This window comes from Mustela putorius, unplaced genomic scaffold (genome assembly GCF_011764305.1).
Source record: "Mustela putorius furo isolate JIRA1106 unplaced genomic scaffold, ASM1176430v1.1 tig00003909_pilon_pilon_pilon, whole genome shotgun sequence".
NCBI classification, from domain to species: domain Eukaryota; kingdom Metazoa; phylum Chordata; class Mammalia; order Carnivora; family Mustelidae; genus Mustela; species Mustela putorius.
In genome coordinates this window covers 42,398,287-42,425,326 of record NW_025422057.1, presented here as the reverse complement: position 1 = coordinate 42,425,326, position 27,040 = coordinate 42,398,287, and the positions used below count along the sequence as shown (strand labels likewise).

Genomic DNA, 27,040 nt, shown 5'->3' with positions numbered 1-27,040 from the left:
TGCTCTCAGGCATGCGGTAGTTCCCACTGTACTCTGAGGCTAAGCCAGGCAGGCAGAACGATGCCGCAACCTATACAGGGGTGGAAAGTTCTCCTGCTGAGGAGGAGGGCCTGGAGTTGGCCCTCGGGGATGGCAACACGGAGCACCTGATGAGCAGTGATGAGGCCAGCCACACCCCGCCGAGGAGACAAGAGAACCTAAGAGAGAGCAAGTAGGGGAGGAGGAAGGTTGGGAGTCAGCAGACCCCAGGAAACCTCAAGAGGGACATGACCTGAGGAGGGAGGTGCCAAGGAGCCACATGGGGTGGGGGGCAGCGGTGGGGAGGTGCTCTGAGAGATCACAGGACAGCGTCCTGCACCAGGGTCTGGCAACCAGCTCAGACGTATTCAGTCCTTCATGCAACCAGCACTGACAGCGCCTGCTAGGTGTCAGGCACTGTCCCAAGACAGGAACCCAAAAGACAGCAACCCTGGCCCTCCTGAAGCTTCCATTTGGGACCAATGGTGGACAACAAAAAGAAAGTCATTCATCTAGATGAATGGCCTATGACAAGGACATGAATACTACAGAGGAAAACAGGGCAACGTAGGGAGTGCAGTGGGGTGGAGGGGATGGGAACAGAATGAAATTCTGAAAAGGGTGTCAGGGAAGAGTTCTTGGAGGTGGTAACATTCTAAGCAGTGCTGGTGGGCAGGGGATGGAAGGAGTGACCCTCACAGATATTTGGAGGGAGAGTGCCTCAAGGCAGCAGCAGGAAGGTTCCAGGGGTCATAGGTCAAGAGTGGAATGGAAACCACACCTGATTCAGACAACCCACCAACTGAGAGCACGGGAATGACTTAGTGAGACGTGCATGGGAAGCGGAGCCCCAGACCACCACAAAGTCAGTCATCAACTCCAGGGGAAATGAATGTGCACAGGAAAGGCAGAGGCTTCCCCAGCTCGGCTCTGCCCTGCTGGCACCGCCTAAGGCTGCAAACCAGAAGGAGCAACGCAGCTGGGAGGAGAGATGGGGAGTGTTCGGGCACAGAGGGAGAAACAGCCTGCGGTTCTCTCCTCTGGGGCAAGGAGCCCGTGCCCAGAAAGCCAAGGGGTGCAAGCCAAGCCGGCTCAAGGGAAGTACGCAGGTCAACATCGAACATCCACTAACAGGCAGGGCTGCCGCAGGCAGGGGACAATGCAGGGAAGGGAGCTGCTGTTTTTCTAAACCTTGTGGAACTCAACTCTTTCAACTTTCTGCATGTATAATTTTAATAAAAAAAAAAAAAAAGAGGGGGGCGCCTGGGTGGCTCAGTGGGTTAAGCCACTGCCTTCGGCTCGGGTCATGATCCCGGGGTCCTGGGATCAAGTCCCGCATGGGGCTCTCTGCTCAGCAGGGGGCCTGCTTCCCTTCATCTCTGCCTGCCTCTCTGCCTGCTTGTGATCTCTCTCTGTCAAATAAATAAATAAAATCTTTAAAAAAAAAAAAAAAAAAAAAAAACAAGAGGGAGGGAGGGAGGAAGAAAAAGAGTGGCCAAGAACTCCGTGTACCCTGGACTTCCAGGGCGGCCACAAGCTTGCAGGCAAGGATGAGAGGTACTGGGGTGAAGACTGGCGGCTATGGAGGCTCCTTGGAGGAGGTAGCCCCGAGGAATGCATGGACGATGCCCACAGAGGAAGGGAAAAGCCAGAGCTCTAGGCCTCCCAGGCCCATCCCAGGCCCATCTCTTAATGTAAGCCCTAAAACACAAGAATAAAGGGAGCACAGTGCTCTAGGGATAGAGAGAAAATCCTGCTGCTGACACAGAGATCCTGAGGACGTGCTGGCAGATTCCCCGAGCCTCACTGCCCGACTAAACTGGCCAGCAGGACAGCAAAGAAGCCGGGACCGATAGCCCATGTCAGCCACACCCCTGGGCACCCAGAGACTCTGGGCACTCACACTGCACTCTCCCAACACATTTCCAGAGGGGCCTGCTCAGGGTAATACTTCACCTGAAGGAGCTTACAGATGACATTTCCGCAGCCAGTGAGAGTGGGTAGCCCTCCCCTGCAGGGCTCCCAACCCCTCCGTCAGCCTGAGTATTCCCTTAGTTTCCAGAGCTCCTCTGCTATTCACCAGCTGTAAATAACGCACTGCCAGAGACCACGTATGAAACCTCAGTCACCTCTAGCAACACGTGGTCTCTTGCTGTAGGCTCGGCATTTACGTCTGTGCATATGACAAGAGGGTGCCCCTCTTCCCAGGGCTGCCCACCATGAAAGTGGGGAGCTGGGCTGAGCTTCTGGGCCAGAGCTGACTTCAAAAGCATGGTCCTAGGATTCTGTAACAAGATACCTTAGCCTGAAGCATCGGGCCTGGGTGGCTTCCCAACTGGGTCTCCAGGTTAGACGGTCCTATATCTGCAGTTCTTATTCTGAGCTGATAGAGAGGTCTGGACCCTGGGGTTTTGCCATGGTAATTTTTAACTCGGGATGCCATGCTAGGGTTTCTGAGTCTAGCAAAAGGGTCAAGGGTGTCAATTCTAGAAGACCTATCATGGGACAGAAGGAGGTGCTGAGCTTGTGGTTCCAGACTGTGGGGCTTAGAGAGAGGAGTTGCTCTGTGCTTTTCCAATGGAGGGGCTGTGGGTGAAGGGCAGATGGACCTACCCAGGCTTGCCCACTTCTGCTTACTCCTGAACCCATGGGGAGATTGTGGCCTTTTCCCCATATTACTAAAAGACCCTTAGCCAAGGGGGCCCCAAGTGCAGTGCCCATGTATTCCAGGAGACAGGACAAGAAGGGAGGTCTGGAGAAGGAGGGGTTCTCACTGCCCTCACACTGGAAGGCATACTCTCCCTGAGATTTCGGGAGAGGAACGACTGACCAAATTGCCACAGCCAGCATCAGGAACAGAAAGGGCAGCAACACACACAAGACACACAGCACTTCCAGCTGATCCCAGATACTGATCCCAGTCATGATAACCAAGGAGGCTGAACCCCACTTCTCACAATGTGCACACATGTGTGTTTACATACACACACACACACACACACACAACATCCCACTGGGTCCCCAGCCAATGGCCATCAGAACCAAGAGTCTTCTGCCAACCTGATTAGTGTGACTGAGCAGCTTCGCCCAGTTAAGAAGCCAGCTGAGCCAAGCCTGGGCCCCAGTACCTACCCACGGGAGTCCCCAGACAGGGCCAGGCCCCCCGGACAGAGTAGGGAGGACAAGGTTGAGGGACATGCTGAGTCTGAAGAACAGGAGATGTTTCTCCAGGAAGCCCTAGGCATCCTAGCTCACCTTCTTGCCAGGGGAGGCCTAAGTCAGACCTCAGAGCGGGAACCCTCCTCCAACTTTAGCATCAGCAGGGAGCAAGCCCTGAGTGCTGGCAGTCCTGCAGGCACCCCAATCCAAGGAAGCACTGACCACTGGAGAGGTCTTATTTGAGAGTCATACATGGAATGTTTGTTTCTCTGAAAAGTGCCAGCTGTTTAAGAATAAAGATCATGGCCTTTCTTGTTGTATATCCCCAGATCCAGGGCCAAGCCCACAGAAGGAACTCAGGAAATGAATGAATGAATACATGTATGTTTTCTTTCTAATATCTTCACTGAAGGGTCAACCGAGAAATTTATCAGAATGTTCTCTCTGCTGTGGTCACAGCAACACTGATAGCTCCATACATCATTTGTGCTCTTAAAACCTTGTTCCGGTCATAGGGAGGTGCCCTGAATTCCATCCAGGATTTGGGCTGGGTTTTCTGCAGACACTTATGCACCTTCTTCTAAGGTGACAGAACCTCCCAATACTCATTGGAAGCTACCTCACAGCTAATTCTCTGGATTTCTATATATAAAGTAAATCATTTAACAAAAAAATCTGTATCTACAGTGTACAGAAGAAAGAGAGATTTCAAAGCCCATTAACTCACAGAGATGGTATGTTACTGGGAGAATATGGGCTGTATAATTAAAAACAATTTAAATCCGATTATAAAAAGACAGTGGGCTTTACTGTCTGCCACCATCTCATTAATGGAAAGAAAACCAGTATCTGGAGGGTTTTTTTTTAAATCACTGTAAAATTATGAATTAGAACACGCACGTACCACCGCTCTACTGCTTCACATTACTGATAAGATGAGCTGAAATATTCCTTGCAGAGAAATATTCCTCACAGATGGCATAAGCGCTCCTCAGCTCAGAGCTCGCTCGGCCGGGGGGCACATGGCGTCTCGTGGCTGAGGCACCCGGGGCAGGGAAAGAGACCATCATGGAGACAGTCAATGTGAGGGTGGGTCCTTTCTGGAGACCCCAGTTCCAGTGTTTAGTGATGCCTGGTTTTCGTTGTCCTCTCTCTTCTGAACTCCAGAGCCCAGCATCTGAGGAGGGGAAACCAAGGGACCAGGGGGAACATGCCCACGTCTATGATGAAGGAAATGAGTGCTGGTAAACACCCCATTAACTCACCTCCTCTGAGCCAGGAAAGCATTCAGGTGGCTCTGCCAGCCCTCGGCACGTCCATGATTAAGGGCTGGTGTTGACTGGCTGGTTCCTGCTGCAGGGAAGTGCCATCCAGGAAGCTCTTAGAGAATACTGGGGCCCGGGCCCTTCTCAGGCTTGGGGAATCAGGATCTCTGGGAGTGGACTCTGGATGTGGACACTTGTCTGAGATTCCGGAAGTTGGGGACTCCGGTCTGCTGTGCTTACACATCCTTAGCACAGTAGCAAGCACAGGGTCAACCTTTGGTAGACATGGAAGCAAGAAAAGAATGGGCACCTTCTGTGTGGATGTCCTCTTCCTAGACCTTTCCTCTGGACTTCATAAACAATCCTTCAATGTAGATGGTGAGTATTGCCACTTTAAATATGGGGAGCCAGGGGTGCCTGGGTGGCTCAGTCTGTTAAGCGAATGCCTTCGGCTTAGGTCGTGGTCCCAGGGTCCTGGGATCGAGCCCCACATCGGACTCCCTGCTCAGCGGAGAGTCTGCTTCTCCCTCTGCCTACTGCTCTGCCTACTGCTCTGCCTACTTGTACTCTCTATCTGTCAAATAAATAAATAAATTTTTATAAGTAAATAAATAAATAAATAAATAAATACGGGGAGCCAGAAGCTAAGAAACCTAAGGGAAAGTGCCACAGATCATAAGCCAACGAGAAACACTGGAGGAATTCAAGCCCAACTGGGTACTGCCTAATGTCAAAGGCTGTTCTGAAACTTCCCATTATCCTTCCCCCCTCCCTCCGACTCGGTCATTCAAAATTGGCCAGGGGCCTTCATGTGCCCCATGCTAAGCCAGAGGCTGGGGGAGGAACAGGGACAAACCAGAGCCAGGTGCTAGGCTGTCTGTGTCAAGTGATGCCATCAAGCACTGGGGAGAGATCAGGGCACCGAATCCTCCTACACCAGCCCCTTTTGGGACCAAAGTACAATTGCGGGATATGATTTCAGCAAGTCCCTAACCTGAGGCCTGAAATCTCACCATCAGGCCATTCTAAGAAGTCTGCAGAATCGGAGTATCTAGACAACTTCCGTGGCCCAGGTCACATCCCCTTAGCCCACCTCTAGACTGTTGCTGTGGTGACCGGCTGCAGACAGGTGTGATGGGGCAGCACTTCGCCTCCCCTGCACCAGGCCCCCCACGGGCACCACCTGAGGCACCCACAGAGCCCACCCAGCCAAGCAGCTGTACCCCACCATCCACTGGGGGGTGTGGCTTGTGGTAAACACTCCCCTGTCCCTTCACTGGGGGACAATCCAAGAGCTAGTCTACATGGCTTCTTGGATGGTCCCGATGGGGAGGAGGCTTGGTTGCCCAGGCAGTGACTAGCTCAAACTAGCTCTCCCTCCCTCCCTGGTTCACACTTTCCGTCCCTTTCTATCACATTCCACAGTACACTGCTGCACAGCTACCTTTGTCTCAGGATCCAGTTTGGTCTTGGGCTGGGCTGCCTCCGGCTTTGACATCTGCGAAATGCAAGTACTCTTGTCATCAACAGTAGATGTCACCGAGAAAGGCCCAGCTTGGAGTGACAAGAGCAGAGAAGCCTGGGACTACCTTCCAGCAGGAATTTGGGGCTCTGGGCCAGGAGCCACGTGGCATTCCTAGAAGAGCCTAGCAACCTGCCCCTCCTCCCCCCATGCCCCACTCCACTCCATGGGTGACCAGGCAATTGTGGGCACAGAAAACAGGAGCCAGCCTATACGGAAGGGCCACACTATGCAGAAACCCTGTAATCTCTTAACAGTGGCTCACTTCATATCTGGGATCCTCAAGGACAATCCCCCATCCTCAGCCCCTGGGACCAGAGCACAGAGGCCTACAAGGGCAGGGAGTAGAGGGAACTGACGGTTCCCTTGTGTTCCCCATCCTCATGGATCGCTCCCCTCATGCCTCAAGGCCTAGATCTAAATATATGGCTCTGAGCCCCCGTGTCTACAGCCTACACCCCCTGCCTGCCCCACAAGCTCGACCCCCAGAGCCTGGCCCACTTCTGCCAGGACCACAGAGAGGAAGCTCTAAGACCCCTGTAAACCTTGCCAGGCTCTCAGGATCCTCCTTCTCCACTTATGCCCTATCAGCTCCCTAATCCTGCCCTTTCACACTTCTGAGCCTTTGCTCAAGCTCTTCCACCCCCTGGAATGCCTGCCTCCCTCTCTTCAAACCCCCACTCCCTACTTAAGACTTGGCTCAGGAGTCCCCTCTTCAGAAAGTCTCCCATGGTTGCCCCCAAGCCCAGGCTAGGTTTGGCTCCACATCGGTGCCTCCCTGGGCTGGCTTCATTCTCTTGTCCCACAGATCACGCTCCAAACCCACATGTCTGTCCCTGCCACCCAGCTCTGTGGCTGCCACAGGCAGGATGGGCAGTGTGGAGTGCCGGGCCTTCATGGCTGGACACAGCCTGCCCGAGCTCTCCCAGAGAATGGTCTTGGTGGGGCTGGCCCACCTCACACCTCATAAGGAAGCTCATATTTCTTCCTCGACCCCCACTACCTGCTTTCTCCAGCTGAAGTTAGTAATTTTAAAGTAATTAAGTCCAACAAACTGTAACCGATTAAGTAGGGACTGGCAGTGGCTGACAGAGTTTCACGGCCTCACCTCTGCCTGGGCCTGTATTTGGAAGGCAGCGGGGCGAGGGCCTTATCCCAGGCCCACCCTCCAGGGGCCTGACCACCCTGTGGCAGAGATAAACCTCTCCACGCATCCAGCCGCCTAATGAGACTGTCAGGGGACTCCTTAACGAGATTAGGCAGGGCCAGAGCTCTGCCTCATGGTGTGTGGAAGGGTTTTATTCAATTAGTCATTCAAAGGGGGCAGACTCAGCCCAGGAGACTGCAGGAGGCCTTGCCAGTAAGGCAGCCCCCAGCCCTCCCCACAACTCCCAGTTCTGCTGTGGTGACCCAGACTCCGGAATGCCCTCACTGGGCAGAAGCATAAGCAGAGCCAGTCCGGGGCATGGGGCAAGGCCAGATATCTGGCTGCCAGCCCAGGGCTCCTTCCTTCCCTTAGAGGGAGCTCTCAGGGCTGGCCACAAATGGGCTATTTGTAAAAGGGAGCAAAAACCCCAGGTCACAATTGGTGTGGAGATAGAAAAGACTCGACGGGTAGGCAAGGTTGAGTTTAGGGCCAAAGGCATGGCTTGTGGCTACATAAAAAGTGGGGATCACATGTGTAAGACCAAGACCTAGTACCCTGCCCCCTCCTATATAAAGGGTGTTCACATCACACCCAGTGGAAGGGAGAGGTCCAAGATCACCCCAGGAGCTGCAGGAGCCCAGGGAGCAGCGAGCTCCACCTCCTGGGAATAAGGCCCTGCCTCCTGTCAAGACTTGGGGGTGCCAAGGGAGAGCCAGATCACACCATGCCCAGAGGGATCCTTGGGACACTGGGGATAAGGAGGCTCAGGTCTCAGACCCCCCCACACCTTCCCATTCCCCCAGCCCTGACCCCACCAGGTTGGCCCCCACTCTTTCATCACTGCCCAAAACCCATGCACAGATCACTTTGTCCTGTATGTCCAAAACACCTGCCATCCACTCTCAAAGGCCCCTGGCCCCCAGGCTAGCACAAGAGCCCCCCCCTCAGGAAACCTCCCTGGACTGCTCAGCCACCAGCCTCCTCTCCTTCCCCATCTACCCGTGGACATGCCACAGAGCTCAGACTCTGGCTTCTCCCTCTCAAAACCCCATCTGCCCCAAAGAGAGGTTTCTAATCAGCATGGTCTGGGATCTCTTGGTGTCCACTGTGTGGCTCCAGGCCTTCCAGTCCAATCTCAAGTGCCCTGTGGGCAGGAAGCCTCTCAGGGCAGCAAAGACAAAATATGAGGGCATGCCACTGTGGGCCCAGCATCCTTTCTCCTCTCCAGGTGAGTCTACCACGTCTGCTCAATCCTTTCACTCTTCCCACAGGGTTTGAGGCATCCCCAGGCCTGGCCTATCAAGGCCTCCCACTCTTCTGGCAGAGGACTGAATCCCAGAGGAGCCTACCCCCATGCCAGTCCAATGAGTGGCAATCCTGGGACCCTTGTGAGACTCTTGCTAAGCAAACCTCTCTTCCCATGGGGAGGGACGGTGGGGTTTGGCTGGTGGGACATCAGCCTGCAGCAGCCCAGGGACATTGAGTGGATGAGGCTGCTTAGGAAGGGAGCCTGCCCTGGGGAGAGGAGGGGCCAGGATACAGAGATGGAAGCAGAGTCCCAGGGATACCACTGGAGCCCCTGGATCCAGCCATGACTGAAGTTACACAACCTCTGGCCTGTGCCCTACATGGCCTGATAAGTAGCCCGTCTTGCTTTGGCCAGTACAGGGGTTTCTGACACCCGCATGATTAACGTGACTAATACAGAGAATGATTTCAGACCCTCAACAGGTTTCCCTGATAGGAGGTTAGGGTATAGTTTTTCAGATGGTCCAGCTTAGAATTCCCACAAATGCTTCAGGACAACTTCCTCCCAGGCCATGAGAGGCAGAAACTCTCCCCAGAGCCCAGGGCCCCATGGCTTAGCTACCTTGCCACAGTCCCAGCAGGCCACTCGACAGGCTCCCCCAGGGAGAGGCTCCGTGGGGCGATGCTCCCTGGATGCATCGGGGACTCAGCCGGTCTGCAGGTCTGAGTCTGTGAGCTCACCAGGACACACGCGTACGCACTCCGGTGTGCGTCTGCAGGCCCACACATGTAAGTGCCCAGGGATGGTCAGAGAATAGCTCCACAAACACCTGCTCCAGCTGTGCAAATGCCTGGGAATCCTGAGAGGCAGAGGTCACAGGCAGGACACGCTGGGAGGCGTGGACAGGCAGCAGCAGACAGGGGCCCCGGCTGAAAAAACAGAGCAGCCAAGGAAGGTTTCCTGAAGAGCCTCCCAAGCTGAGACTGCGAGCAAATGGTAAGACGGAGGCAAGGGGCAAGCAGGTGGCTGCAGTCAGGGGAGAGCCACGACCTCTCCACTGGCCCAGTGAGGGCACCAGGATGTGCAGCAGGGAAAAGGCTGGACCCTCAGCTGAGGCTAAAGCACAAAGACCCGACTGCTGAGTACAGACATCATCCCTCAGGCAGGGGGGCCAGGGGCCTGGCCAGACATGAGCACCAGGAAGGTGGGCTCTGAGGGGACCGCTGGGCAGGAGCCCACCCGCTGGATGCGGGTACCTGGGCTGGCATGCTCACTGAACATCTGTGCACATGTGCAGTGTCCCAGAGGCAAGGGCAGGGCCTGGCAGGCACTTGGTCCCCATCTAGCTGCATCTCCCCTGGAGCGCTCCCCAGGATGGATCAGTGGGTGCTGATACTCATCACAAACCCGCTGCCCGCCTTTTAATGAAGTTAATTTTCTTGGCAGGAGCTAAGTAGCCTGACACAGCCAGACCCCCCCTAAGCAGCACTCAGGCAGGCTTCTCCTGATGAGGTTTTTGATCATTAACAACAGATCTTCAAAGCCCCTCGGGCTCCTGCTCACCAGGAGGGTTCTGGCTCCTGCTTCCTCAGAGGCCAGTGTGGCAGCGGTGGCAGCTGCGTCCTGGCAAATGTGGCCTGCTTACCAGCTCCTGGAGCACCCACCAAGGGGGTCAGCACTGCCCCTCCCCGCCAAGCTCAGAGCTGCTTGACACCCCCAGGTGTCACACCCCCAGGCCCCAGACCTACAGTTCCTCCTCCCTCCCACAGCCCCTTCTCTTGCCTGAGCCTGGAACAGGCAGTGGTTAGGACAGTATCGTCATCTGCATTTCTCACATGTGGAGACTGAGGCCAGAGTGAATGGGCTCTCCAGCCCACCAAAGGATCCGTAGGTGGGAGACAGAAATGAAGACCCAGGTTCTGGCTCACACCCCACACCCTGAGAGCCACTGGGCAACAGAGCCCCTAGGGCCAGCACCTAGAGCCCAGGGAGAGCTTCTGCTTCCTGGGTGTAGCCCTTCTCCCTTTCTCTCCCCTCTCCTCACCCTCCCCACCCTCTCCCAGCCCCACAAGCACACTTCAGTCCCATAGAATGGGTGGGGAGGCCATGGCCCTGAGCCCCTGCCAGAGCAGCTCTGTGGAAAAATGCCTTCCCAAGACAGGGCCTCCCAAACTCTCTCCCACTCTCGGTGGCAAGCATGAGAAACCCCCTCGTTGTGACTGTACCCTTTGCACTGGGCCTCCGAACACTCCATGAAAGTGCCCATGGCTAGGGGGAGCTATGCTGTCGGGGAAGATCTTCGAATCCAGAAGCTGACCATGAGGGAAGGGGCAGCACAAGTAGGCTTTAGGGGCTGCCGTAAATACAACACGTCTCAGGGCCCCACATCCACAGGACCCTCAGTGGTCTCAAGAGTGAAGGAAGGACTGTGAGCTTGTGAGGGTCTCAGACAGCAGAGGTCCCGTGTGTCTGTCCATCCCATCACCCATCCAGGACTTATATGGAGCACCCATGACCATCCATGCACCAGGATTGGCTCTGGGACCTCAGTAGTGAACAAGGCAGACACTTCCTTGTCCTCATAGACCTGATGATGCTCTGAAATACATTAACATAACTGCGGGGGGGCATACAAAGAAGAAAGCTTTGATAGGTAATCATCGTGGCCCTACTTGGAGCCAAAGGGAGCCTCTCCAAGGAGGTGAGATCTGAGGCATACCTAAAGGCACAGAAGGAAGCTGTCATTCAAAGAGCCTTCCAAATGATAGAAACAAAACATATGCAAAGGCCCTGGGGTAGGAGTGTGCTGCTTTACCTGTTAGTGAGACAGAAAGCCAACATGGCTAAAGCAAATAGGCCAAGAAGAGTGCAGAGGTGAAGCAGCTGAGGTCAGTTCTTGTCAGGGTACTGAGGGGCTTGCATCTCCGGCAAGGGTTCCAAGTACAGCAGGGAGCCGTGGAAGGGTTTCAGCTGGAGAAGAAGGTGAGTGGATTGATTTTTTTTTTTCCCAAATAACTCTGGCTGCCACATGGACAGCAGCCTACAGTGGAGGACACAGGAGGGAGCAGTGAGCAAGTGACTGCAGGGATCCAGGCCGAGATGGCAGTGGAGGTGGAGAGAATCCACAAACTGGGGATAAAGTCAGGGCTATGTGCATATTGGAGGCTAGGTGAGGAATCAGAGAAGGCTGGCTAAGATACAAAGCCTTCACATTTCCTAAGCAACCCCTGCTTAGCTTCACTCCTTATATAATTCCCATTGCTGTCCGGGTTGTCCTGATGATGATGGTGGATGATGCACATCCAGCCCGGGGCACAGACAGCAGGCATCTCCAGGTACCCCTGCTTCTCATCAGGCCATCACCAGGCACCTGGAGGAGAACGAATGCTGCCAAGCCCGCCACATTCCTTCCCCCGCACAACCCAGGAGCCCTTGAGGCTTCTCTAGTGAAGGGAGGAGACACCGAAGGCCCGAGGCCCCGGTAGGCTCCAGCACACTGTGATTCCATGAAGTCCGCACAGGAGAATGAATGCACGGGCTGACACAGTGCCTGTGAGTGCACCAGGTACAAAAAGGCAGCTGGCTAGTGCTGTGTTAGTGATCCTGCCGGATGAGACCCTGCGTCACAGGGGTGCTGGTCAGTGACCCAGAATCAAGTGACAGAGCAGAATGGGGAGCCACTGCTGAGTGTTTCTGAGGTGGGTGAAGGCAGCAGGACCCCCCTATGAGCTGGCCTGGGCTGGGAGGGAGAGCGAATATTTGGGAAACAAGAGTGAAACTCACAAGGCTCTGAGCAAACTGGACTTGAGTCGGTTGAAAGTGGAGCGCTAGAATCAATAGACAAGTGCACAAGCTCCAGGTGGGGGTCTCTGATGTGTCACCCTTTCCTGGGCAAAAGCCCCCAGGCTGGGGAACCAAAGGTTCACCCAGAGCCCTGGCAGGAAGCAGTGCTGACGGCCTCCATCCACTCACATCCATTCATACCAGCAGAGCCTCTGGAGCAAACAGCGACCGTCCCTCTCCCTCTGTGCAGGGCAGACAGCATGAGGACAGTGCCAATGGTTCCTGTTTGCTGAGCCCCTGTGCAGTGCCAGGCACAGCAAGTTCTCAATGGTAGTTATTTCACTTGGTCCTTAAGACAGCCTGTGACAGGAAGTGACATTGTCCCCATTTTACAGGGAGGAGCACTGAAGATGGCCACCTCTGTGGAAGCACCTCAGGGACACCGTGTGATAAGAGGGACAGTGATAAATGGGTATGTCCAAAAGAGAAGCAGGCGGGAAATCACCAGGCTCTAGGATGTGCAGCTGGACTTATTGGGGGGGGGGGGGGGTGCAGTGGCTGTCTTTCAACCCTTCAAGGACTACGGGTGCAGAAAGCCTCAGCTCAGCACAAAGGACCATCCCAGATCAGAATCGGGGGCTTCAGAAGTACAGACGTCATCTGACATATGTGGCCCTGAGGCCATGAGGCCCTGGGAGGGACGGGAGTTGGGCCAGTCCTTGGACTGTCCTCTTGGGTCGCCCTAACAAAGTCCCACAGACTGGATAGCTCAAACAGCAGACATTGATTTCTAGCACTCTGGAGGCTGGGAAGTCCGAGGTGCTGGCAGATTCAGCTCTTGGTGACAGAGCTCTCTTTCTGGCTTTTAGATGGCTGCCTTCTTGCTTCATCCTCACGTGGAAGAGAGGGAAAGAGAGCAAGTTCTCTGGTTTCTTCTTACACCTGATCACACCACGAGGCCCCACCCTCAGACCTCATCTCAACCTAATCACATCCCCAAACACTCTGCTTCCAAATACCATCACACTGTGGGTAAAGGTTTCAGTAGATGAATCTTGGGGCTGGCGGGGGTGGGGGGGGTGGTCCAGGCAGTTCACAGCACCTCCAGACCTTCCCTGGCCTTGGTTTTATGTGGCCCCCCCACCAGCTCTGGATACTAGAACCCTGTGCTATCTGCTGACCCACATGGCTAGGACCCCAGGAAGGCCACTCCCTGGGCTATGGAGGTGGGCTGGCTTCCACCCTCACACCTCTGATACAGTGCCAAGGTGCCACAATGGATGCCAAAGATGGGGAAGGGCACGGGCTGCTACCCACAGCCTCCTCCTGACCTTAGCCAAGTCAAGTGGCCACAACCACAATGACCATCCACTGGAGTGATCTCCAAGGGGCCCAGGGACAGGACCCCGTATCGGCATCCAGGAACGTCCCCCAGGAGATAGGGGGAAATAATATTTGTTGAACATTCCCCATGAATGTCCCTATCTTAAAGCTGAGGTTATAACAGGGTACGAAAGAAATCAAGTCCCTCCCCACAGCCCAGCATCTCCAGGAGACAGCCCCAAACACAGGACAGTGGGGGCATGTGGCAGAGCCTGCCTCCTCAGGGCTCTAGGAGTGCCCCCAGGGATGCCTCATCTAAACCAAGACCTGCAGGAAATCCAGGAGGGGGTCAAAGATGGTTGGGACTAGAGAGGTTCCAGGCAGCAGCTGGAGCCACTGGCTCTCTCCACAGATCATGCTCAGGCAGTGTGGGGTCTGCAAAACACACAGACACACACACACACACACTCACACACTCACTTGTGCATGCATCCTTATAAGCACACATACCTGCACGCACACACACATGCACACATCTGCATATACACATGTGTATGTGTTCGCACTCACCCACACATGCACACACACTTGCATACACACACACACACACACCCCTTGCACACGCACGTGCATACACAGGGCCGGGGGGCTCTGCCTAGATTCCATGCGATGCCCGAGGACCTCATCGGCACTGCCTTCCACCCAAAGCATGGCCTCTGGGCCTGCCTGTTTCTGGAGGAACACTGGCTGGAGGCTCCCTATGCAGCCCCAGCTCAGCGCTGTGAACCACGCAGTGCCATAGGCCAGCCCTTGGGAGCCTTCATCAGGCAAACAGGAGAAGCCCCGAGCCAGCCCTGAGCTGAGGCTCCAGCTGGGGGCTCAGTGACAGGGAGAGACGTACCCTCAGGCTGGCAGCCTACAGGCCGCAGGGGTGGCCCACAAGATTGGACCACAAGAGCCCTGGGGAGAGGCAAGTGAGGGCAGGTGCCCTGGGAGCCAACGGGGACTGAGAAGCAGCAGCATTTGATGTCGCAGCCATGACAAGGAAGGCGACAGAACCTAGCTCTTAGCTAAGTCAGGGTCACCTCGGCTCCTGGCACCAGCCCCTAAATGGACACCGCCAAGACAAACACAAGGAGCCCAGACCAGGGCCTAGAAAATGGCCCTCCCTCTCTTGCCGTGCTTCTGGGCCCTCAAACGAAAGGACAGAAGAAAGCCTTTTGCCCCAGCCCAGGAGCACAGGCGAGGCAAAACCACAAGACTGAGCAGGAAGAGCTCATGGGAAGGAGACAGCCTGGCAGGCCAGACCAGGCCAAGGCCAGGCCTGCAGGGGCTCGGGCCATGTGGGGTCAGCAAACGGACTGGCTAAGCCAGAAGCTTCAGCCACTTGGGAACAGGGATGATGTTCCAGCCAGCAAGGCCCACGTCTCTGCCCTGACATGGGGGTTGGTAGCACCCAAGTAGGCCCAAAAACCAAGGGGTCCCATGTACCCTTGGCAGGAGTCCAAGAGGACAGAACAAATGGTGGCCAGGACACAGGGAAAACAAACTCCTACTGAGTATCCAGTGTGCACCCCCCACAAGCTTAACCCCAGCACAAGGCTGAGCACACCTCTGCTCGGCACTCCACGGGCCACGGCTGGCCAAAAGCCTCCTTCCTGCCAGGCACACATCACCCCTCTAGACCTAGCAACACAATGCCAAGGAAGCCCCACTTCACAGATGTTGAAACGGAGGCTCAGAGAGGGCAAGTGACCTTTCAAGACCACACAGCTGATCAGTCACAGAGCTGGGGTCTGGACCTGGACCTGCCTGACCCCTTTCCACCCACACAGAGCAAGCAGGCTGGGCCAGGCAGGCTGGGTTCTGGCTGCTCTGTGCGCTCGGAACAGCGAGGCTATAGCTAAATACAATCACGTGTGACGAAAGTCTGCAGGCTCCCCAAGCTCCGGCCCACATAGATGGCTCCAGCTAGCCTCCACGGGGGCCGTGTGGTCAACACCAATCTATTTCCCTGCCCTTCTGGGACACCCAGAAAGGCCAGACTGAACCTCAAGAGCTGCAGGAAGTGGAAAGGAGCCAAAAGCCCCTTGGAACCACTCAGGTTGCCAACAGAACCACCATCCCCACCTCTCTGCTTGGGCGTTTCCTCAACTGACCCTCAAGCTGTCTTCTCTGTTGTCATTCCCATCTGTCAGTTGAGGACACTGAAGTAACCTGCCCGGCATCAAACCGCAGAGCGGGGACAAGAGCCTCGGTCCATGAGTGAAAGCACAAGGCTCCTTCTGCCCCCACCTTGGCTTCTGGGCAGCACATCCATTCCCGTGTGGAGGAGAAGGAGTGCCAGGCTGAGCACTGGCCAGAAACAGGCTCAGGGGCAGTGCGTCTGGCTGCCACAGCCTGCGACCAGCGAAGGACTGGGGTGCAGGAGACATCACTGGCCAGGGTCTGACTGCAGGAGGGGGTGCAGCCTGGGCTGAGGACCACCCTGGGGACCCGGTGGGCAGTGCCTGGCTTCACCCCCTGGGAGCCTGACTCGCCCACAGCATGGACCCAGAAACAAATAGAAACGGGCCATCTAATCACCACCCAGCTACCCTGCCTGTGCTTCAGGCCCAGAAGGGAGAATCATGGGTCTTTCTCTTCCCAACCCATGGCCATTGGCCAGAAAACTGAGTGTGCATAGATTGGAAGGAAGGTCTTTAGAGAACCCAGGTGATGGGATACTGGGCACAGACCCAGCTGCCTTCCTCGGTCCCATGCCTGTCAGAAAGGCCAGATCCCAGAGAAAGGTGCTGTCACAGGTCAGCCAATGCCAGCGATGAGTCTCTGCCCTAGCCCAAAGCTGTAGCAAGAGAGAGCCGCTGCCGTGGGGGAAGACGGGGTGAAGGGGGCCTGGGACAGAGGCAGGGGGATTCTGTGAGAGGAAGAGCACCATGGGGAGTGCTGCCGAACCCATGAGCAGCACTGATTGCTGAAGTCCAGCTGTAGGGGCTCCCTGGGGTGGGCCCAGCAATGACCATCTTCACCTCACCACTTAGGAAGCAGTTAACCCAAGTCTTCTGAGGCTGTGCCTATCCCATCCATAGCTCACAGAGGACAAGGTTGATAGACACAAGACTGGCTCTCTTTTCAGAGTCCAGTAGGGGCTGGGAACCCAGGGTTCCTGACTTCCCCCATACACAGCAAAGCCCAGAGCTTTCCAGAACAGAGGGACAAGTTAATGAGTGGTTAGAGGTGAAGTAATGGGAGCTACAGCTTTGGCCCAACCAGGATCCAGTACCCAAAAGTGTTCTGGGCTTTTTGTTTCTTTGTTGCTGCTTTAAGAAGTCAGCAGCAAGGAAATGAGAGGACTGTTTTGACGTGAATAAGTATTTCTGTCATTCACCAAATATTTCTAGTTGTCCCTCCTTTGGGTACATGGTAGGACTGTGCTTCTTGGATCGCTTAAGACTAGCTGGAACCACATGACTGGTTTTGGCCAATAAGCTGTAGCCAGAAGTGACACGTGTCCCCTCAAGACTGAGACCCCCAGAGCTCTCTTTCAGTGTGGCACAGCAACTGGCAATATTCAAGCTGAGTGGCCACTGTGAGCCAAACTCCATAGTGACCAATGATGGACATGCAACATGAGCAGGAGATAAATTTTTGTGATGTTAAACCACTGAAATGTTGGGATTGTTTGTTACTACAGCATAACCTAGCCTTCCTAGCTGATACAAGGGAACTACAGAACAAAACCAGGAGGCAGGGACCTGGATAGCCATGTCTGAAAAAAGACTCCCATCCAGGCATCAGACTGGGCTCTAGGTGGTTTAGAAATAAGCAATACAGACTAAATGTTCCAAGTTTTTAGGTGACAGCATGTTCTAGTAGCAAAAAGGCCAGGTAAAGAAGGAAGAAAGCTACTAGAAGGAACAAAGCAAGGGGATTTTTGACCTCACAACTACGAGAATTTGGAAAGAATCTATCTGCCCTTATCTCTGGGTGCCAGGGATGGTCTTGACTATCCTCCACAGGAAACCTAGAAAAATGGCCCCAACATGCTGCTCCAGATAGGAAGGTTGTCAAAGTCCCCAGGTCACCAGGAAAGGGAATGGCAGCAGCTTGGAGGCAGCAGGAGGACAGGTGTCTCGCGAGGACCCATGGGCCTCCGACCCACACACCTGACAGAAGTGCCCATCTATTCATTGCCCATTAAGTCCAACCTCCCAATCTGGGGGGTTAAAGCCATGGCCGCAGGGATACTAAAAGGAAGCCTCTAGAACCCCAAACATGCAGAAATGGGTGCAGCAGGACTATAGTCTATAAAGCGAGGGTGTATGTGTGTGTGTGCATGCACATGTTTGCACACCCAAGAGTGAGCCCAGAATGAAGGAGAGCGCTGGAGCCTGGGAACCCAGCTGAGGGAGGAGGGCAGCCACTCCTTTATTTATGGCTCACAGGCTAGTGAGCAATCCAGAGGGGAGACTAGATGGTTCCCTGCCCCCAGCCTCCTTCTAGGGAGGGGTGAATCCCGCCTGCAGCCACAGTCATCTTCCAGCACGAAACCTTGCCAGCAGCAGCCCCCATGGGGCCAGGAAGAGGGCCATGCAGCAGCCAAGAAGGATGGACTCTGCTAAGGTCCCAGCTGGGGCTCTAGGTGGGCACAGCAGATGATGCGAGGAGGGGGGAGGGTCTGGAGAATCTGCGCAGACAGAAAAGGAAGTGCAGGTGGTGGCAGGTGCATGGGCCTTACAGACTGGCTTTGCAAAAAGCCTATTCCTCTGGGAACGTCCTCAGGCACCAGCAGTTTTCAGGCCCAGGGAAGGACGCCGATGCCTCACTGAAGAGCACGGGTAAGTCTGAGGAGGCCCGCAGGCTCACAGAGCAAGTTTGGGAGACATGGACACACGGCCATAAGACCCACGTGTCTCCAGTGGGTCTGGCAAAGACGAGGCGAGTCCACGCAGTCCACAGGAGAGCAGACCGCCGTGCAGGAGATGGGGAAGAGGGGACAATGTGCGCTGGCAGTGACAGACACTGACAGGTGTGCCAATGCACCTGCGAGGATGCCTGCATCCTAATCGCTGCAACTTTGATCATGTTAGGCTTTGTGTCGGAGAATTAAGGCTGCTGAGGGAATTAAGGTTGCTCATCAGCTAACTGTAAAGTAGAGAAGTTATCCTGGATTGTCCAGGTGGGCCCAGTGACATTACAACGGCCCTGCAGAGAAGGACAAGAGTCAGAGGCGGAGAAGGAGATGGGAGGACAGAGGTGAGATCGGGGTGACGCCCTGAGAGGGACCCCATCCACCAACCCGGCAGAAGACAGAGGAAACGGTCCAGGAGCTGCGAAGGGTAGGAAGCCCCTGGAAACTGAAAAGGCAAGAGAATGCATCCTCTCCTAGAGCCCTCAGAAGGAATCGGCACTGCTGACACCTGGATTTTAGTCCAGGGAGACCTGTATCAGGCTTCTGACCTGCAGAATTATGAGATGATAAATCTCTGTTTCCAACCATCTAAATTTGTGGCAAATTTTTTTCAGCTCCCAGGGAAAATTAATACAGCCGAGTGGATGGGAAGGATGGCGTGGGCCTACAGGCATCTTTTTAATGTCACTAACATCACATCAGGAAAACCAACAGAGCCCCTCCTGGACAGAAGGGAATCTCCCAGCAGGTATAAAAGATTCGGCCTCACTGGCCACAGCCTTCTGAATGGAAGCCAAGGAAGATTCCAGAGGCATCAAAGCTCCAGTGGAGACCTTCTAGCAGAATGCTCAGATATCAGCAGGCACATGAGGGGCAGGGTGACCCCAGGAGGGACCATCAGATGGGCACCAACAAGCTCACTGTGTTTTATTTTCATTTGACTTTACTCTCTCATTGTTTTAGTCTACAAACACCAAGCTATACTTTACCCTGTCTTCCTAAAACACTTTTGTGCTTATTGTAACTAAAAGGAATATTGCCTTACATATGTTTCTTTTTCCTTCCTCTTCCCTAAACTGTTATCTTTCCACTCTATGACAGATATGTCTACAGGATAACCAATATCCCAAGTCTTTTACTTACAGTACAAGATAACACTGTGAACAGAGAAGACTCCTATTCGGCTGGTTCTTTTATGCATTTACACATTTTATATAATCTTCCCCTTCAGCAAACACTTTAGAACAATATGAATTTTTTTTTATTTGACAAATTAGTATTTCTCCTAGTACCCAGAAGGAAAATTGTCACTTACTGTTAAGATGGACTTTGCCAACTAAATCCAAGACACAACATTTTAAATACCACTCCCGTGTCGGCACTTGCTAACTTTAAATCCTCATCAAATGCATTTTATTAAATGCAACCCATTCTTTTACATCAACTGACCAAGTGCCTCCAAAGGTGGTTGGTCAGGAACTTGTACAAAATCATCCTGAAGAAACTGAATTGAAGCAGAGCCTCTTATTCTCTTCAGTGACACTTCAGCATATCTCAGCATATAAATGATTCCATTTAAAAAATAATAAATTGTCTTGAATATCATAAAATACATGCAGTCGCTAAGAGTAGTGTTTACACATACTTTGCAACAATTTCAGAAAAAGCCAGTATGATGTTAAATGAAAAAAAAAAAAGAAAGAAAGAAAGAAAAGACACGCTATCCAGCTGAACAGAATGGGAGCTCTCAGCACTTACAAAATATACAAAATACAGTGAGTGAAAAAAAGACTAGAAGGAACTAACTGAAATTCTGAACGATTTCTCTTCTGCCTCGTGATGCTTTTCTGTACCTTCCATATTTTATATAATGAGTATGCACAGTCCTTTCCTTTTCTACATCTTTTAATTGACTCATGCTCACTGTAGCGATGCATTTCTTTTATAATGGGGGGTGGGCACGTTTAGCAAAATGCTGAAAATGAAAAGGTCAGTGAGAGTCTGCTCTCAAGGAATTCGCCAGTTTAAGAAATGATGCCGCTGAAAATATCACCGGCCTCAGAGAAGCTGAGATGGATTCACAGTTGGGTCAAGGGACAAAGAGGAAATTCATGTTTACTGAACACCTACCACAGGCCTTCTGCAGACAATTTACACATGTCTCATCTCATTTAATCCTCACGAGAACCCCACCTGCCCAGTACTATGTTTGGTCCCTTTTAACAGATAGGTGAACAGAAGTTCAAAGCGGAGCCAGGACGCCCCCCTGGAACCACACTACACATGAGGCAAGACGAATGTGAACCTGGTTGCTTGGACTCCAGCAACCCAGCTTTTGTCCCTGTATGGTCCTGCCACTTGGGCCAAAGTGGGAACGGCATCACCCCAATCCCAAACCCCCTGGGGATCCATGGGGAGCTTGTCCAGTCCACAATGGAGACTGAACCCCAGTGTGCCTTTGTCCTCCATCTATACCTGCTCTTCACCAAGAAGTCCTTTCCTTTCCCACCCAAACTTACTACCCACGGCCAGTTGCAATGACTGTCCAAGCCCAGGGGAGAGAGAAGATACCCACCAACAGGATGGACAGCATCCCACAGCATCCCAGAAGGAAGGAGAGAGCTGAATATCTGCCCAGCTGAGCCCCAGGCTAGGGAGAAGGAGCCTCTGAGCACTGCTCTCCTCCATGCTCTCACCGCTCCATGAGGCCCTGGAGGGGCTGGTTGCTACTGTCCCTTGTAGATATCCAAGGGCCATGCAAGGTCACGGGACAACCATGTGGATTTCTGCCCACGAGGCTCATCAGTTGAAAGCACATACCAGCCTTAACCAGCACACACACTCTGAGCAGCAGGCAGCCCAGCAACATTTGGTCAGGATCCTTCTACCTGGATGGCATCAGATGTCCCTTAGTCACCAGAATCCAACTCCCTACTTCTGGATGGGTACACACACTCCCTCTCACACCCTCTAAGAACTGTCAGCCTGCCATCCCTGGAGCCTGAGACATTTTTCCAATCATAAAAATAGAGAAACTGAGACCCAGAAAAGCAAGCTGTCAACCAGAAAAGACCTCTGGATGGAGCCCTGTGTCTCCAGAACACAGGTGCACTGGGACCTGAAGGTTGAATGGCCCACAGGTGCGTTTCATTTGACTTGTACTGTATTGTTTAAATTGCTTGATTAGTTGACAACAGTTAGAAATCAGGTTTTACATTAAAGTGCAGATTTGGGGCTCCTCTCAAAAAAAAAAAAAAAATGCACATCTATAACATTAGGATTTTAATTCCCAAATGGAAAAATCGTCTAAAGCTATGTAGCAGCTGCTCCTTTTAACAGCATTGACCTCTCCAGACCCCACGCTCCAGGCCCTGCAGAGACCAGCTGCCCCGTTGGCCAATGTGTTACCTGCCTGAGACTGTAACCCTGGGCAAGAGCATTATCTTCACTCTCTGGGGACCTGCTGATGGGGGCGCGGGGTGGGAGGGGGAAGTGGCCGGGGTTGGGCATCATGAATGAGCATGGAGTACTCCACAGGGCAGAGGGGAAGTCAAAGGACACAAGGTATGTCAACAGGGGAAGTGGAAGAGCGGAAATGCAGGTGGAAAACACAGGCAGGATCTCCACCACGATGTGAGCCCCTGAGAGCAAGAAACGCATGTGTCCACCTGTGTCCTCAACTCCCAAGCACAAAGAATGACTGACCACAGAGCCAAATGATGGAAGCAGTGTCAAGGGAGCAGAAGGCACTGTAAAAATTGTGACATGTAAGAGGATAAGTCTGTGTCACCCCCCTGATTCCCAACCCAGGTGGTATTATTCCTGCCTAAGGAGGACCCCACTCTCCATGGCTGGAGCCCACACCAAGCACCCGCAAGGAGGTGGGAGGTGGGGGCACACAGAAAAAAAGTTCTGGGGTGGGTCATGTGGGGGCAGGGATCAGACACCAAAGGACAGGGATTCCCCATACCTCAGTGGATATCGGACAACGGACTCTGCCAAGGCTAGAAGTAGCAAACCCCATGATAGGCAACACCAGCCTCACCCCTCTAGCAGCTATTCCAAAAACACACTCAGAACTCCAGGTCTGTACTCCTGCCCCAAGACATCCTTGGGCCTTCAGAGCTCACAGTTGGGCCTTCCCCTCCTCTGCTGCATCCAAGAAGACTCCCAAAGACCTCCTTCTAGCACAAAGTTCTCCCCAGAAAAAGCTTTGACCTTCTGGACACAGAGCAGAGTCTTCACTGAAACATCCTACCCTTGCAGGTACCCAGGAGCCCAGCAGCCAACATATAACCCAAAGGCAGCAGAAGGGCTCTGCACTCAGTGGTTAGGGAAATGGGGGTGGGAGATGGAGGAGATGAGATGAGACCTAGAACCCTGAACCAGCCCACTTCCTCCCAATATCCACTGTCCTGTCAGTCCCTCCTGGGAGGAATCCCTGCATCCCCACCAGCTAGGCCCCCTACCCTCAAACTCTGGGGCAAGGGCCTCTGAGTCAACCCAGGAATGCGGGGAGCAAGGCAGAGGAGAGGAAAAGGTACCTGGGCTAGGCAGATGCCCGGAGTGTGGAAAGAGCCCTAAGCCCTGACCAGGAAGGCGGCTGGCAGTATGCGGGAGGAACTCGGGTTCCAGAACCCAGCCTCGAGCCAGGTGACACGGAAGAGGAAGAGAGACAAGGGGGAAAAGAAGCTGCCGCTGCAGCGAACGACCGCGCTGCGCACCTGTTGCCCCCGCCGGTGGGTCCGACCGATCAGACCAGAGCGGAGGCGGAGGCGGCGGCTGGCGCAGCCTCGGACTAGGATTCCCCCGAAGCCGGACTGGCCCAGCTCTTCTCCTTTCCTGGTCAAACAGCGCCCACCTCCGGCTCAGGCGACAGCGCCTCTGCCCGCGGCAGGGACAGCGAGAGAGAAACCAGCTCCTCCAAGCCGGGAGGAGGAGCACGGCACAGACACGCGGGGCGGAGGCACTGACTGGCCGCGGGGCGCGAAATGCCGGGCGTATCGGGTTGCGCTGTGAAGAGGGGAGACCCCAGGCTCGCGCGCCAGGCACTTCTCGCTTGGGGATGAGGAGGGCCCCGGACCTTCGAGGTCAGCAGAGGTGCACCGACGCAGGTACCGGCACGCAGACACGCCCACCCACAAACACTGGAGAAACAAAGACGGCCCTGAGCCACACATGCCTGCGCGGGCAGCGCGGGGCGCACACAGGCACCCACCGAGCTAGAAGAGAACCGCTCCAGCCCGCGACACGCCCCGCAAGGAGCCTAGCTCGCGGCGCTCACAAGCTCTCCGCTCCAGCTCCCCGGCGCAGAGCACTCCCGGCGCCACCGCTTGGTGGGTCGGAGAGGACGCGTGCACCATGCGTGGCACCACGGCTGCCCGGGCGCACAGGGGGCTCCGAGCGGCCGAACCCGTCGCAACTCCGTGGGTCTCCACGCTGCCTGGCAGACGGCTGCCCTGTTAGCCTTGGGCGCCGCAGCCGCTCACCTTCCTGCACCGCCTGGAAGGGGTTGTTGGCCTCGATGACCTTGATGGAGTAGGTGATCTTCTCGCTCTGCAGGATGTCATCGTTGAGGCTCAGGTCGGATACGGCGAGCTGGAACACCCTGTCGTCCTTGGCCGCGTTCTCCTCGAAGATGGCACCTGGAGGAGATGAGGGGTCAAGACCTGGCCGAAAGAGGAGCGCTCCCTCCCCACCCCACCCCCACCCTGGTCTTGGCCCTCAGGTCTTGGTGTTGGCAGGTTAGCTGGTTGTCTGGTGGGAGTTTCAGACCGGGGTTTTAGCTTCACAGGCTAGTTTACGGCTTTCTTAGATCAACCAGAACAGGAATGTGTTCCCCACACACAGCGCACTTGTGCACACAGTTGATGTGAGTTACACATGCACATTGCACATGCTGCCAGGTCACACACGTTGTCTTGCAACCAAGCTACCTCATGTTCGGGTCATACCAACACAAAACGAACTGAGCCAAGCTGGGTGGCCTCAGGCAGCACCCAAATGCCCTGATACCGCCCCATAAATCCCATCGCAGGAACCAGAAAGTTCCCCCTGCAGGGCGATGTCCCCATCCCCAATCCCAGAATGTAATTATGACTTCCTTCTGCTCTAAGAGTCCCCCTTTGAGAGAAGCTGATCACGCAGGTCCCAGTGAGTTTGCTGCACCTGCCGGCAGGTCAGTCCCAGCCTGGCTCCCTGAGCATCACCTCCTGCTCTCCATCCTCCAGCTTCTTCTTCCTGTGTGTATGTGCTGGAGAGGAAACTGGACCCTAGACCCCTTGCCGTCAGACCCAGCAGTGCTGAGGAGCTCATAGGATACCGCTCCTGAAAGGGCCTTCTAGAACCGCGAACATCTCCAGGGAAGCCTCCCGCTGGCCCTTTAGGCGCCTTAGCACGGCCTCGGCCGACTCTGCGCTTCCAGCGGAGATCGGTCCGATTCGCCAGAGCCTGGCCCTGCAGCCTGGGCAACTCAGGAGTCCTCCCCCACCCTCGCCAGGCCCCGAGGGTCCCCACGGTCCCAGGGCTGGGCCCGATGATCCCCGGAGCTCAGGACCGGGCAGGAGGAGGAAGGACCCGGTTCCACGTTACACCCAGAGCCGCAATGCTGACCGCAAGACCCGAGCCCCCCTCCCCCCGAGTGGGAAGCAGGTTTGGCGCCCGGCCCCGGCGGGGGTGAGGGGGGGGTGCAGCTCACCAAGCCCAGGCCTAGTCCCTCACCACCCCTCCCCAGCCCCAACCCACCCCACCCCCCATGCCCCGCCTGTCCCATCATCCCTGCCTTCTTACACCTCCCAACCCCCAGTTTCTCTGTGCTAACTGGTCTTTCCCAACTTCCGGAAAGGCGACTGCAGAGGGGCTCCCCCAAAGCTACCGCTCTCAGGCCCCCCAACCCGGCCTAACTTCCTGGGATTCCTCCCCTGTTGCCACTAACTCCCACACACTTCCCCTCCGGGCGCCCCCTCCTCCTTTCCAATATCTCATCTTCTCTCCCGGTTCTCTTCCTCCATCCATCTCTTCCCGCTCAGCGCGCACACACACTCCTCCCCACCCCCCACCGCCCACGCTTCTTCCCCCGGCTCCCACCACCTGGACCGTCTGCCGGCCCCCAAGACTTGGACCACGGGAAACTCTGGGACTGTCCAAGATTGGGCTGCAGTCGCCACAACCAGATACACAAACACCCACACATATACCGAGAGATACACAAACACACCGGGGAAACAGGCAGACACTATGTCCACTCTAACAGGCTGACAGTCGTGCACGCACCAACACAGGCTCAGATGGACACACACATCCCAACGCCCTCTCGCAGTGACACCAACACGGTTCCAGGCGCACACACAGTAATACACGCTGACAACACCCACCTACCCACATTCACACACGGTTCCGGTCGGGCCTCTTTGATCCTGCCCTGCCAACTTGGCGAGACCCAGGGCTGTGTCCGCCCCCTACCCACCGCTGCTCGGAGCACGCCGACGGCCCAGCCGGGGGCGCGGGTCTGGACGCGCGTCCGGCCCCGGGTTCCCCGCAGTAGCGGCCCTAAGTGTCGGCAAAGGCCGCAGGGATTGGAGCCCCAGGGAGCGGCGAAGAGCCCGCGGGAACGCGGCGCGGCCCATGCACAGCTCCTCCGCGGGGCGGCGCGGCGCGGCCCTTCGGGGGAGCACCGCCCGCCGAGCCCCTCGGCCCGGGGAACCGCCAAGTTTGGACGCCGCGCACCCCCCACGCCGCTGGGGCCCCCGCCCAGCCTCGGCCCGACCGCCCGCCGCGCTCACCGATGTGGATGATGGAGTCGGCCCGCACCGACACGCACTGGCATATCCAGGGAAGAAGCCACAGCGTCAGCGCTTCCATGTCCCCCGGGCGCGCGGCTCATCCGCCCGGGCCCGGGGCGAGGCCGAGGGCAGCGCGGAGCGGGGAGGCGCCGGTCCGGGTGCAGTCCCGGGCCGCTCCCCGGGAGAGCCGAGCCCGCCGGTGCGTCTTCTCCCGCGCGCCCGCCCCTGCGCCCTGCGCCCGCCCCAGCCCAGCCCAGCCCAGCCCAGCGCGGTCGGGCTCCCGCTCCGGCTCCGGTGGCGGCTGCGGCGGCGCTGGCAGCCCGAGCCGAGGCCGGTGAGGCGGGGGCGGCCCGCGGCGGCGGCAGCGGCGCTTCCCGCGGCTCGGGCGGCTTCGGAGGCGGCGGAGGCGGTGACGGCGGCGGCCGGGCCGGCGCGGCGGCTCCGGGCTGGCTGTGTGTCTGAGCCCCGGCGAGGAGCGAACTGCGGAGGACGCCCCCTCCCCTCCCCCTCCCCCTCGGCTCCGCTCCCCCTCCCCTCCCTGCCCGCCTCCCTCCCCTCCGCCCTCCTCTCGGCCACGTGACTGCGGAGCCTCAGCCTCGCCGCGCGGCGCTCGCCCGCTCGCGGCTCGGAGGGGGCGCCCGGTGCTCCGCGCTCCGGGTCCGGGGGACACTCGGGGGCCGGCATGGCAGCGGGGACCAGCCGAATCAGCGGCGCGCAGAGACTTGGCGGCCCTGGGTCTTGTTCTCCGGGGGCGGGAGGATGGAGAAGGTTCGGCCACCGACTGCCCTCGGGGGATCCCGGAGCGCCCGCCGAGCGTCTCGGGCCATGCACCCAGCCTCGGGCAGAGAGCCCCTAGCTGAGCCTCACTGGGGGTAGCCGAG

The 27,040-nt window shown here is 55.9% G+C and overlaps 1 protein-coding gene across 2 annotated transcripts in view; it reads right to left on the bottom strand.

Moving 5' to 3' along the window:
• Positions 1-26,646, bottom strand: part of GRID1 (glutamate ionotropic receptor delta type subunit 1) — a 685,082-nt gene extending 658,436 nt beyond the window's left edge. The window contains exons 1-2 of one of the 2 annotated variants that reach the window (XM_004765778.3): positions 26,160-26,646; positions 23,868-24,023 (exon numbers count right to left, since the gene is read on the bottom strand). In XM_004765778.3, the coding sequence (XP_004765835.1) occupies positions 23,868-24,023; positions 26,160-26,238 (235 nt within the window). In that variant the 5' untranslated portion in view covers positions 26,239-26,646. The remainder of the gene's footprint in view (positions 1-23,867; positions 24,024-26,159) is intronic. The other variant, XM_004765776.3, reaches the window with a different exon arrangement.
• Between the last annotated feature and the right edge of the window lie 394 nt (positions 26,647-27,040).